Below are 14050 nucleotides of genomic sequence, written 5' to 3' on the forward strand. Positions count from 1 at the left end.
GAAGAAAGATTAAGAAAAGGCAAACCTACGTTTCTAGCATTTGTAGACTTAGAGAAAGCTTTTGACAATGTTGACTGGAATACTCTTTTTCAAATTCTAAAGGTGGCAGGGGTAAAATACAGGGAGCGAAAGGCTATTTATAATTTGTACAGAAACCAGATGGCAGTCATAAAAGTCGAGGGGCATGAAAGGGAAGCAGTGGTTGGGAAAGGAGTGAGACAGGGTTGTAGCCTCTCCCCGATGTTATTCAATCTGTATATTGAGCAAGCAGTAAAGGAAACAAAAGAAAAATTTGGAGTAGGTATTAAAATTCATGGAGACGAAGTAAAAACTTTGAGGTTCGCCGATGACATTGTAATTCTGTCAGAGACGTCAAAGGACTTGGAAGAGCAGTTGAACGGAATGGACAGTGTCTTGAAAGGAGGATATAAGATGAACATTAACAAAAGCAAAACGAGGATAATGGAATGTAGTCAAATTAAATTGGGTGATGCTGAGGGAATTAGATTAGGAAATGAGACACTTAAAGTAGTAAAGGAGTTTTGCTATTTAGGAAGTAAAATAACTGATGATGGTCGAAGTAGAGAAGATATAAAATGTAGACTGGCAATGGCAAGGAAAGCGTTTCTGAAGAAGAGAAATTTGTTAACATCGAATATAGATTTATGTATCAGGAAGTCGTTTCTGAAAGTATTTGTTTGGAGTGTAGCCATGTATGGAAGTGAAACATGGACGATAACTAGTTTGGACAAGAAGAGAATAGAAGCTTTCGAAATGTGGTGCTACAGAAGAATACTGAAGATAAGGTGGATAGATCACGTAACTAATGAGGAGGTATTGAATAGGATTGGGGAGAAGAGAAGTTTGTGGCACAACTTGACTAGAAGAAGGGATCGGTTGGTAGGACATGTTTTGAGGCATCAAGGGATCACAAATTTAGCATTGGAGGGCAGTGTGGAGGGTAAAAATCGTAGAGGGAGACCGAGAGATGAGTACACTAAGCAGATTCAGAAGGATGTAGGTTGCAGGAGGTACTGGGAGATGAAGCAGCTTGCACAGGATAGAGTAGCATGGAGAGCTGCATCAAACCAGTCTCAGGACTGAAGACAACAACAACAAGCGGTTATTAGAGAGTCAAGCTGTGGTCGTCATGTTAGGAAGACGCTAATTGTAGTCAGTTTATGAAATGTGAACTTCAACACTGAGGAAGATATTTTCAAGTATGCTTTATATTGTGAAGTGATGTTTTGGAACGAGTTACGTGATATTGCAACAAAAGTAATGAAAAAGAAATGTAAGTTATATTCGGAGTGCTGATTACTTTATTACATCACCATTGTCCTAACTTGCAAAACTTTAATCTTCAAGAATGTTTTATGAAACACACCTATAAAACATTTGAATATCGTAGAATAACACCTACGCCTCTTTGCATCCGAGCTTGGAATCATCACTACCTAGATTTTAGACGATTGAGCCATGAGTTCACAACGAGATCAGCGTGAGAAACACAAAAAGATGAGTGCCTAGTTTATCCATTATTTCAAGAAATGACTTTATGAACTGTGCTCTGATGACACCTGCCACATAATATAACTTCGTTGTTGTCCGAAAATGCAATATTTAGCAGCGTTAGCAACACTACAATCATAATCAATTTTTGACCTTTGTTGTGGTAGGGTTGTTAGAACCAGCACTGATTCTTCCGTCTTTTAGGATCTGTCTCTCGCCCGAGGGCAAAAGGGAGCCTCAAACCTCTGGCCTTTGGAACGACTACACTGGAGGAACGGAATTGACTTGTTATGCCGGAAAACTTAGGCTGCCGTTGCAAATGACTTTTATTCAAAATTTAGGCAATGTCCGTGTTAGAAACTGGAACCCATGGTGGTTTGAGTACTAGTCAAAGACGCCTATCGTAGACACAGCTATACTGAATTGTTTCGCCGCCTGTCCAGTGACAAGTGGCTCCGGCCAAAGTACTGGCTGCACAGTGGAGCTGTTACGCCTCAGCCGGTGAAGCGATTGCCTCGGTTTCCCACAGGTCGGCGGCAGTTGGCACGCACTGTGGCCCGTACACTTGGAGAGCGGGGTATGCAGCGGAGGTCCTGGCCGCCCGCCGTCCACATACAAATGGGCGCCAAGTGGCGGCAGCAGCGCCGCACCCAGCCGGGCGCAGGCGGCGCGCTCACCTCGGCACCGTCCAGAGATATCACAGTGCGTCGGCGATGAAAGAAACAACAGCCGCGGTCCTCCAGTCAAAGCGTGGGCGGTTCATGTTTCCATTCATGACGTGCCACTTCTGCAGCAGAGGAAGAAAACATTTTGGCGCCAACGTCGGTCTTCCCACCAAACGGAACGTCATCACCCTTTGGGTGTTTAGCGCTGTTGACTGTTGACGGCAGGGGCTACATTCCGATTCTGGGCAGCCATCTGAAACTATTTTTTTCTTTTTTTTAATTGCGGAATGACCTTCAAGTGAGACACGGTAAATAACAGTTACGACGCAGAACGAAAAGGAAGTGAGCAACATGCGTAACCACAACTTACGTAGGTAATATCTCAAATAAAACTAACAAATTATTCAACAAAATCAAACATCACCACTGCATAGATGCAAAAAGTCCACTAAAGAGACAGCTTGCACTACAGTCGTTCGTCCTCTGTTAGAATAATGCTGCGCGGTGTGGGATCCTTACCAGGTGGGATTGACGGAGGACATCGAAAGGGTGCAAAAAAGGGCAGCTCGTTTTGTATTATCACGTAATAGGGGAGAGAGTGTGACAGATATGATACGCGAGTTGGGATGGAAGTCATTAAAGCAAAGACGTTTTTCGTCGCGGTGAGATCTATTTACGAAATTTCAGTCACCAACTTTCTCTTCCGAATGCGAAAATATTTTGTTGAGTCAAACCTACATAGGTAGGAATGATCATCCAAATAAAATAAGAGAAATCAGAGCTCGAACAGAAAGGTTTAGGTGTTCGTTTTTCCCGCGCGCTGTTCGGGAGTGGAATGGTAGACAGATAGTATAATTCTGGTTCGATGAACCCTCTGCGTAGCACTTAAATGTGAATTGCAGAGTAATCATGTAGATGTAGATGTATCAAAACAGTACAGGCTCAAACACAAAATCTGCAAAGCCAACTCTACGATTTCCATATTAACAACATCGGGATTTTACAAAATTTCACGTGACACATGCCACAAGTTCTACACAGGACAAACCTGCAAAAACCTCAACATCAGATACAAAGAGCAAGCCGAAACAGTGTAAACATCCCATCCATATTCTTTCAACACTCGCAAACAGAAAAACACGACGTAAAATCCATAAACGAAGCACTGTAAATCCTCTCTATTACGCAAAAGGGAGCAATCACGAACCTCCTGTAAGAAATCGAAATATGTTGAAATGCACAATCCTCTAAAAATACTGAACGAAAAAACCGACCTAAAGCACACAAAATATATTGAAAAATTTATTGGTATTATAAAGCAGTAAAACGGTTAAAATAAACAAACCATAGACACAAGTAACACATTTCTATAGTATCAACATTACATCATACAAGAAAGATATAATAGCAAGAAAACTTAGCAAATCATAATCCATAAGAAAATTATTTCTTGAACATAAAAAATAAAATGGAACCTAATAATCTCCCAAAACCAGACAAATTTTCTGGTAAAAATTAGAATCAGAACCTAACCTAAGCAAATAATCGAAACATCTCCGAATTTCCACATAGTACCTGCATCTAGTGGTAATTACGTAAACATGTAATATCGCTGATCCACTGTCATCCTAGGTATCAAGAGGGAAAATAACGCACAAGCACAAAAACTGACTACTATATATTTAAAATAAGATATAACAGTACGTTAACAACCGATGTCAAAGTAATGTCTAAATACAGGTTCCAAAAAGACAGAATGTGGCAGAATCGATATTATAAGCATGATAAAAATACAAGCGAATGTATAATACCTTTACGATCCTAATTACAGTTTACAATATCAAGACTCTCACCTATTGATGTATTAGAAAACTCTTGACCATGGGTATGCATCAGAAGAGCTTAGAGTGACTTGCACAATGAAATTCATATAAAGAGCAGTGTAACTGGTATATCATTATCGCATTCATGTCACTACAAGAGATACTTTGCACTGTGAGCCCCAAGGAACAAAGAAGATTGTAAAAAGGGAAGGACTTTTGACTGGAATGTGATATGTCTGCATTTCCTATCCATGGGAGCAAACAACGCCCTCCGCTTCTCTGTCATCATCAAATGATCTTAAATATGTCATATCTTTCAAAGTGATGCACAGCATCATCACCGTAAATTAATTTAATTCACTACAGTTATCCAATTTTGTTAATGACGGTTCAATTTATAGTCGAGCCCTTTCAACCAAATTAATGCTTGTTTCTGTCTCTGATGCACAATAATTTCTTTGTTCACTCGGTAAAGCGTGGTGGTAACGTCTTTCGATTAATTGGAAACGAAAACTGAAAGAACTTACTTTCAGAATTTCCCCTTCAAAAGCATTGTTACATTTTAAAGGAGATATTTTAACTCGTGCCAGTAAAAGGTAACATCACAACACTGTACTCCGTGCGAGATGAGGTCTCTGAGACGGATGCCAAAAGCTTCGCGGGGAGATTGTGTAGAAGTACAAAGCATTTTTTTGCTAAAGCTGATTACATGTGTAGACAAAAATTGACATGCCATTTGTTCTCGGTAACAAATCCACTTTCTGTCAACAGACACAAGTTTCATAAGTTATCACTATTCCTGTTGCCATGAAGCTCCCAAGGAAAACTGCACAGTGTTTAGATATCATATTTCATTGTGAAAGTGTGTAACTAAATTCTGACGGAACTACTTTCATTAGTACTTTAGTTTTCTAGTCACGTAGGACGCTCGTATCTCATTTCCTGTGGAAATGTGGCAAAGCGGCTGATTATTATTGCGGCTTGTCAAGAAAGGCTAGCCAGCAACCAATTTATATATATACGTTCCCCTGAAGACGAACTTAGAAGCCACCGACAAGACAATATTTTGTAGTACAAGTCATATTTCGTAACTTTGTTCACAACTGACTTAGAAATCCATGCGTATTCAAATATCATCGATAAACCTGCAGACTGTCTTTTCGTCATCAGATCATACTTAACGTAACATCAGAGATTACAGTCATTTCTTTCTGACTGTAGAGACATCCTGAAACAACCGTTGTGCACTTCGCGAGAACTCTTTGCATTTCATCTCATAACTTACACATTAGACTATTAACGTCTGTTATTTCGTTTTATGTAGTTAAAAATGGAATAAGTAATCGTATTTCTCTGTCGAAATAGGTTTCGTTTTGTTAAATATTCGGTTCGCCTATCTGAAAGCACTGCATTGCCAAGGTATCCATTTACACTCCTGGAAATTGAAATAAGAACACCGTAAATTCATTGTCCCAGGAAGGAGAAACTTTATTGACACATTCCTGGGGTCAGATACATCACATGATAACACTGACAGAACCACAGGCACATAGACACAGGCAACAGAGCATGCACAATGTTGCCACTAGTACAGTGTATATCCACCTTTCGCAGCAATGCAGGCTGCTGTTCTCCCATGGAGACGATCGTAGAGATGCTGGATGTAGTCCTGTGGAACGACTTGCCATGCCATTTCCACCTGGCGCCTCAGTTGGACCAGCGTTCGTGCTGGACGTGCAGACCGCGTGAGACGACGCTTCATCCAGTCCCAAACATGCTCAATTGGGGCAGATCCGGAGATCTTGCTGGCCAGGGTAGTTGACTTACACCTTCTAGAGCACGTTGGGTGGCACGGGATACATGCGGACGTCCATTGTCCTGTTGGAACAGCAAGTTCCCATGCTGGTCTAGGAATGGTAGAACGATGGGTTCGAAGACGGTTTCGATGTACCGTGCACTGTTCAGTGTCCCCTCGACGATCACCAGAGGTGTACGGCCAGTGTAGGAGATCGCTCCCCACACCATGATGCCGGCTGTTGGCCCTGTGTGCCTCGGTCGTATGCAGTCCTGATTGTGGCGCTCACCTGCACGGCGCTAAACACGCATACGACCATCATTGGCACCAAGGCAGAAGCGACTCTCATCGCTGAAGATGACACGTCTCCATTCGTCCCTCCATTCACGCCTGTCGCGACACCACTGGAGGCGGGCTGCACGATGTTGGGGCGTGAGCGGAAGACGGCGTAACGGTGTGCGGGACCGTAGCCCAGCTTCATGGAGACGGTTGCGAATGGTCCTCGCCGATACCCCAGGAGCAACAGTGTCCCTAATTTGCTGGGAAGTGGCGGTGCGGTCCCCTGCGGCACTGCGTAGGATCCTACGGTCTTGGGGTGCATCCGTGCGTCGCTGCGGTCTGGTCCCAAGTCGACGGGCACGTGCACCTTCCGCCGACCACTGGCGACAACATCGATGTACTGTGGAGACCTCACGCACCACGTGTTGAGCAATTCGGCGGTACGTCCGACCGGCCTCCCGCATGCCCACTACACGCCCTCGCTTGAAGTCCGTCAACTGCACATACGGTTCACGTCCACGCTGTTGCGGCATGCTACCAGTGTTAAAGACTGCGATGGAGCTCCGTATGCCACGGCAAACTGGCTGACACTGACGGCGGCGGTGCACAAATGCTGCGCAGCTAGCGCCATTCGACGGCCAACACCGCGGTTCCTGGTGTGTCCGCTGTGCCGTGCGTGTGATCATTGCTTGTACAGCCCTCTCGCAGTGTCCGGAGCAAGTATGGTGGGTCTGACACACCGGTGTCAATGTGTTCGTTTTTCCATTTCCAGGAGTGTATATCATCTGCTATCTTGTGAAGCAGATAGCAAGGCTGCCTTTACATTTTACAACAATAAAATCAGATGTAGGCAAGTAGAGAGAAATGAATCTTTGTCAATGGCAGTCCTCCTACCACCATGCCTGAATAGGGCTTGACATCAAAATCTGGAAAATGCATTGTTAGAGAAGGTGCATGCAGTAATAAATTGAGGACAAAATTGTGTGATCAAAAGTCTTATCTAAAATTTTTGTGAAATATGGAACATATTGTGACTGTTACTTACTAGAAGGTCACCTTGTTTGGCATGAACTGTACAAACTTGTTTCTCTGTGAACATTTCAATACTCTGCCTCGCTAAACATCAGTGGGATTAGACAGGGCATGATGATACGTACAGCATACGAAAATCTTAAAACTACGCCAGGAACCTCCGAGGAAAAACTGATGACACACGGTGTCAGGTACGCCGAAATAGCAAATGTGTTCTTCAGATTCTTCTTTTATTGCTATAGCTATGAAACGGTTTGAACGGCAGTGATTAATAATTTAAACTTATCTGTGTGCTTTACAAATGGCAGTGAATAATTTATAGTCCCCCCCTCCCCACACACACACATGCAGAGGAACTAACACACACACACACACACACACACACACACACACACACACACCCCACACACACATACATACACACACACTGATTTGGAGTACGAAAATAATCTCTACAAAAGTCAACATGGATTCCGAAAAGACATTTTGCGAAACCCAGCTCGCTCTATTCCTCTATGCGATCCACAGCGATGTAGGCAACGGCGCTCAAGTTGATACCGTGTTCCTCGATTTCAGGAAGGCATTTGACACCGTCCCGCAGAGCCGTTTAGTGAAAAATTTGCTAGCTTTTCGAGTATCGGGCTGTATTCATGACTTCCTTGCAGATGGAACTGATCACGTAGCTCTTAAGGGAACAAAATAGAAAAATACAAAGGTAATTTCCGGAGTACCTCAAAGAAGTGCGATAGGCCCAGATAGGGCAATTATTGTTTACAATGTATATCAAAGACCTAGTAGAAAGCCCTTTAAGGCCATTCGCAGATGGTGCAGTCGTCTGTAACAAAGTAGCAACGGCAGAAGACAGTATGGATTTGCAGAATGACCTGCAAAGGATTGATGAATGGTGTATGCTCTGGCAGTTGACCCTGCGCGTAAACAATGCTATATATTGCGCACACGTAAGAAAAGAAAGCCGTTACACTACTAATGATAAACTGTTGGAGACAGTATCTATCGTAAAACAACTGGAAGTGTCTATTCAGAGGGACCATAAGTGGAGTGATCACACAAAACAAATAATAGGAGAAGCAGATGACAGAGAGATTCATAGGAAGACTCGTAAGGAAATTAACTCATTCTCGGAGGAAGCGGCATGTAAAGCCCTTCGTGAACCGACTCTTGAGTACTGTTCAACAATATGGGATCCCCTTGCCAGATATGACTGATAGAAGAGATAGAGAAGATCCAACGAATAGCGCCGCGTTCTGTCACGGGATCTATTAGTCGGCATTAGAGCGTTGCCGAGATGATCAACAAACTCCTAAGGCAGACGTTACAAGAGAGGCGTAGTGCATCATGGAGACGTTTGCTACCGGCATTTCGAGAGAGCAGTTTTCATGAAGAGACGGACAATATACTACTTTCCCAACATAATGTCGAATAGTGAACACGAAGAGAGATTTCGAGAAATTAGAACTAGTGTATAGGCTTACAGACTATCATTCTTCCCACGCGTCATTCGCAACTGAAACAGAATAGGAGTGATCAGTTAGTGCGGGGTGTGATGCAGATGTAGATGTAGATGCAGTTGAGCCAAATCATTCCGCCCACAGCCCACCGCAAGAGCGAATGCCGCCTCATAGCATTACGAGCACGTCATGCAGGAAGGAAAGCGTATAAGCGAAGCGGAGAGGGATTACGATGCATTCCAGAGACGATAAGGCACCGAATGGAGATATTCACCCACATAAGCGACGTTAAGAAAGGGAAAATTGTCACGGCCCAGCCCCTGGGGACCTCCATCTCGGAAACTGCGCAGCGCTCTGCCGTTGGCGCGCTACTATCGTGACGTTCTATGGAAAAGTGGTTGACCGGTGAAGCCACGAGTAGGCGACAAGGTGTTGGGCGTGCACGCCTCATCAAAGAACGTGGAGGTCGCTCCGTAAACCAGGATGGACAGTGATTTGTGGAAGATCTGATGACAGTGTGTAGCGATACAAGGGACACCAAATTTGTTATAAAAATCAGTAACTTACTCAAGGTACAGTATTTATCAGTACATGTATTTTGTTCATTCCAAGCAAGTGTCGATTCGTGACGTCATCATCCAGACACAAGTTGACTGTTATATGAATCCGTTTTAGCAAACTAATAACTTCTCACAGGCAATAAAATTTTATTGATTATGAAATACAAGTTCTTGAAGTTTATTCAGAATCGGAAATGTTTAGTTACTAATTACACCCCATAATTTATTTGTTTAATGTAAAAGTGTTTTGTATTCATAAAAAAGTGTGAATTTATGTGCGGCGTTTACTCTAAGACGAGTGCCCAAAGGAAGCGTGTGCAGTTCGCTGAGCTACGTAGTGAATTTTATTTTGAGATCTTGACCCGAATGGAGAGTAAATGCAGTTTCATTTAAACTTTACGTGAAACAGACACATCATGATATTACAAAAGCGTCGTTTAGCCCGTTAGGGAAAACTGAAACCTGCGCGCTCGATTTGAAATAAGTTACACGCTAGTGCGTGATCGAGCTGTCCAGTAAATCGTGTACAATAGTTTGGCGTTAATGCAAGAAGTTAGAAATTAGTTTTGAGACAAGTGCTGATTTTGACAAAAAAATTACCCGAAAGTTTACTAAAAATTTCGAGGTCCTGTCTTAATTGAGACACGTATCACCTTGTTGATTTCGTTGCCTAGCAACACTGTAAAGCAGTTTCATTAGAACGATTTGCGGCGTAGTAAGGCCCATTATACACACAAAATGTTGCAGGAATTTACTGACCACATGAGAGTATGAGAGTGTTTTTCTTTCAATAAATGCCAATAAACAGGCAGTTTCAAAAGTTAAATTATTAACTGTTCTGTAACTTCATTGATTGTCGTACACCACTATGGAACTTGATGTATCGTGTCTCTTCACATGAGATCTTAAGAAGCACAGATAAACAATAAGAAGGAAAAGACTAAAGAAGAGGCGTCGGTATAAGTGTACAACGCTGGTGCAGGTACAAGTATTTGGGAGCACACTATGCAGAGCAAACTGTTGTGCATGGGCTCCCATTCAGACAACTCAAGGTTGCATTAATCACGTTTCTTGATTCACCATTTCGATTATCGTATCTGAGTACGCCATGGTACAGGCGAGCTAGTGTTAGAAACATGGGGCAGTACTATACTTTGGGAAACAGTCATCTGGGCGTCAGTGGGACGTGTAGAATAATCGAAGGAACCATGAGGCTGCAGGCTACATGAACATTATTGCGGACCACCTGCATCCATTAACGCTTGATGTCTTCCCTGCTGCTGATGGGATGTCCCAGCAGGATGACTGACAGTGTCACTGGGCCAGAATCGCGCTAGAGCCCTTTCAGAAATACGATTGGGCATTCTCGTCGATGCCTTGGCTATCAAATTAGCCTCATTTGGACCTCATGGAGCGCATCAAGGACGATATCGGCCACCAGCTCCATGCGCATAATTTATAGGAGTTGCCTGACCTATCGAACACAGCTGGTGCCACGTATCTCCCGAGACGTACCAAAGATTGACGAAGCTATGACACGCAGATTCGCTGCTGTATTATGTTCCGAAGACGGACCAACATACTATGACTTATGTGGTTCAAATGGCTCTGAGCAGTATGGGATTTAACTTCTGAGGTCATCAGTCCTCTAGAACTTAGAACTACTTAAACCTAATCAACCTATGGGCATCACACACATCCATGCCCGAGACAGGATTCGAACCTGCGACCGTAGCGGTCGCGGGATTACAGACTGCATCTCCTAGAACCGCTCTGCCAACCCGACCGGCTATTAAGTATGTGCTTATGCGGTTTTGTTACACTGGTGTATTTACATGTTGATTGTCTGCTGCAATGTCAACTGAGGAGGGTAGTGATAACTTACCTGTCACGTCACACACCGACAAGCATTAATTCTCATATTATGTTCGCTGAATAGAATCGTTACGTTACCTTTGCTTGCACGAGCGACAACAGTAACATTTTTCCTACTTGTGTCCACTTCTGCAGTATGCGGCTAGGCTACCATCCTAATGTAATGGTGCCTTCTATGCTAATGTATCCACCAAGACTGCACCACTACAGGATGCTAACAACATGTAACATCTACGTGATAAATTTTTGGCTACAGTGGGACGAGAGAAAATTATGCCTCTAACGGTTATAAACACTATGTATTCGATGTATGAAAAAACAATGAAAACTTATAAATATTAATTATTTATATAATATTCTATGATGTAATTAGACATATCGATGTGTATCATACAAAGACAATGATAATTGTAAATTCCTTTTATGACCCGCGTTTGTCTTCCTTTGTTTTTACCTTTTGTTGGACGGCTTTTGTAAGTTCAGCACGCAAGACGCCTATCAAACTGAGGTCTGTTAAGAAATTGTAATTATTTGTTAATTATTAATTGAAAACAGAGTTCATTATTATTATAAGTAAGAGTGAATAATTATTTGTAACTTTAATTCCTCTCTCAGTAAGCATTATCTGTGTTAATTATTTCTTTCCGCTGCAATGAGCGCAGCCATTGAAGACAGCGATTTGTATCGCGTTTTTGTCTGCGTTTTCCTTACAAACAAACCAAATGTTTGCTTGACGAAGTCTACATAGTGCACAATAAGAATGTAGAGTTTTTGTAAAGTTTAATAAGCAGTTAAAATACTTATTTGGTCTAACGATAGAAAGTCTCCATCAATTGTCTGCCGACATTTTAACAATTGTCTCAGCGGCAAATTCAACTCTGCAGACATAAATGCTGAACGTAATACAAATGTGTAAAAATAAATGGGCACCGGTGGTCCCGAACTTAACTCAATGAAAATGATTCCAATCAGATTGCTTCTTAAAAAACAGTGCTCATAGCATGAACGTTATAACAAACTTTTCTAGCTGATGTATGGAGCCGAAATTAATTACGCACGAGTTGCGAAGAATATTGTTTCAGGTAACACACGTCAGTGTGGTGCGCGGCTGATATTCGGTGGTTTTAATGATCATTTTGCTGAAGATAACTGTTTCCATCATAATCCATAGTTGTACAGAATCTGTAGTATGAACTGTGATTCAGTGACACACACAACATTTAGACAACACTTCAAAACAATGTTAACTTGGAGTTCTTTAGCAACTTGACCAATTCTTTAGCAGTTAGAAAATTTATTTAGTAATTACTCAATGTAATAAAATAAGGTTATCATTTTCATTCACAAATTATTTAAATACCAAACCACTGAATAACCCAGCGAACGCCACAAACAGATATGCAAATTAATTACCTCGTAACATATCCACGTCGCGACTTGTATTTGTGGATCATGCATTCTGAGCAGGATCACTTATAGGTGATGGAGGCAACCCACCTGACCAGGAGCTGGTGCAGTTGCATGGCGAAGGAAGCGAAGAGGCAACCGAGCGCCATGACGAGCCCGGCCAGCACGGCGGAGAGGCGCGTCCACTTGCGCCTGCACAGCGCCACCGCCAGGGGCGCTGCCAGCAGCGACATGGCCGCGCTCAGCGCGCCCAGCCACGCTGCAACACCACCACACACACTGTTCAGTGCAAACTGTCATAGCTGGATGTGTCACGTTTATTATAATACCAGCTTAGCGCCCGCGTCTGCGTAGCAATTACATAAAATATAATTTTGTAAACATATATTAGGGCTATTGAAAATTTCTTGTAGTGACCGTTAAATAGGTTTCTTTGATTTTGTTCACAAATTACAACACCTCCTAGACTTTTCATGCTAATTAAGGCCACAGAAGCGTGTTCTCTTTTGAATGTATTCCTGGCCAAAAAGCTGTTCTGGTAGCTGCAGTTAGTTAATCCTGCATTTTGAATTCTTGTGGTGATATTTCTATACTAACTTTCATCCCCCAAGACATACCTCGTTCTTTCTAACCGAGAAGTCAAATACCAGTTTTCACAGATTTGGCATCAAAGATATTTACATAAAAGCTTTCATCCTGTATTTCTCCCCCTTAGAAGGTGAATTTTCACAAACACTGAAACATGTATTTTATGATTTCTAACCGAGCAGTCAAATAACAATTCTCGTGGATCTAACTTAAAAAATACTTTAGTAGTTCTTTAAAAATTATTTATTTAAGAACACAAAAGGCTTTCGGCCACTATTTCACCCCCACAGGGGTTGAATTTCTCAAATGCTAAAGTAGGTATATTTTTATATCTGACAGAGAAACCAAACACCAATTTTCGTAGTCTAGTTTCAAAATTACCCTTAGTACCAAGATATTTTTAAAGAATACTTCCGTCCCTTACTTCATTCTCTTGGGGAAGGACTTTCGAGAAACCCCCTTAAACGATGCCTGCGGTAGGTCATGAACACCCTCGCCAAGTTTCAAGTTCTATTCATAGCATTTTGGGCTGAGCAATAGCGAGACACTCAGTCAGTACGTTTCCTTTTAAATATAGAGATTCCAGGCTTCTGTGCAGTGGTCGAATGAATTTTGATGAGGAAACCAGCGTTCTACACCAGCTTTAAGAAGGGTTCCAGCTTTTATGTAGATCTAGTTCATACCCCGACTCTTTACATTTATTATTAGGAGTCAGGAACAACTGGGTAAAGTGGTAGGCAGATTTATTCTAAACCGAGTTGGTGGCTTACAAGATACCTAGTACCAGAAAGTACTTCCTTTCGAACTTGTAAAAGACTCAACTCGTCGAAGCAGTGACTTCCCTAGGCGTCAAGTACAATAGGTAATAGTGTTGAGCCTTGCAGCAAAAATGTTTTCCTTTCATCGTTTTTGTAAGAGCTTAAAAGGCGGCCCCCGAGCCAACAGAGCTTACCAACTCCTGTTTCTGACTCCCCAGATCCACTGACCACAAGAGAACATAGATTTCACTGTCGATGAAAGCCTGTTACCTAAGCAATGGCAAGCC

At 42.4% G+C, this 14050-nt stretch overlaps 1 protein-coding gene across 1 annotated transcript in view; it reads right to left on the reverse strand.

Annotated features, from left to right (window-relative positions):
• LOC126335354 (monocarboxylate transporter 12-like) overlaps window positions 1-14050 on the reverse strand; it is a 576599-nt gene that overhangs the window by 73620 nt on the left and 488929 nt on the right. The window contains exon 4 of the mRNA XM_049998541.1: window positions 12508-12676. Coding sequence (XP_049854498.1) covers window positions 12508-12676 — 169 coding nt within the window. The remainder of the gene's footprint in view (window positions 1-12507; window positions 12677-14050) is intronic.

Source organism: Schistocerca gregaria, chromosome 2 (assembly GCF_023897955.1).
Source record: "Schistocerca gregaria isolate iqSchGreg1 chromosome 2, iqSchGreg1.2, whole genome shotgun sequence".
Lineage (NCBI taxonomy): Eukaryota > Metazoa > Arthropoda > Insecta > Orthoptera > Acrididae > Schistocerca > Schistocerca gregaria.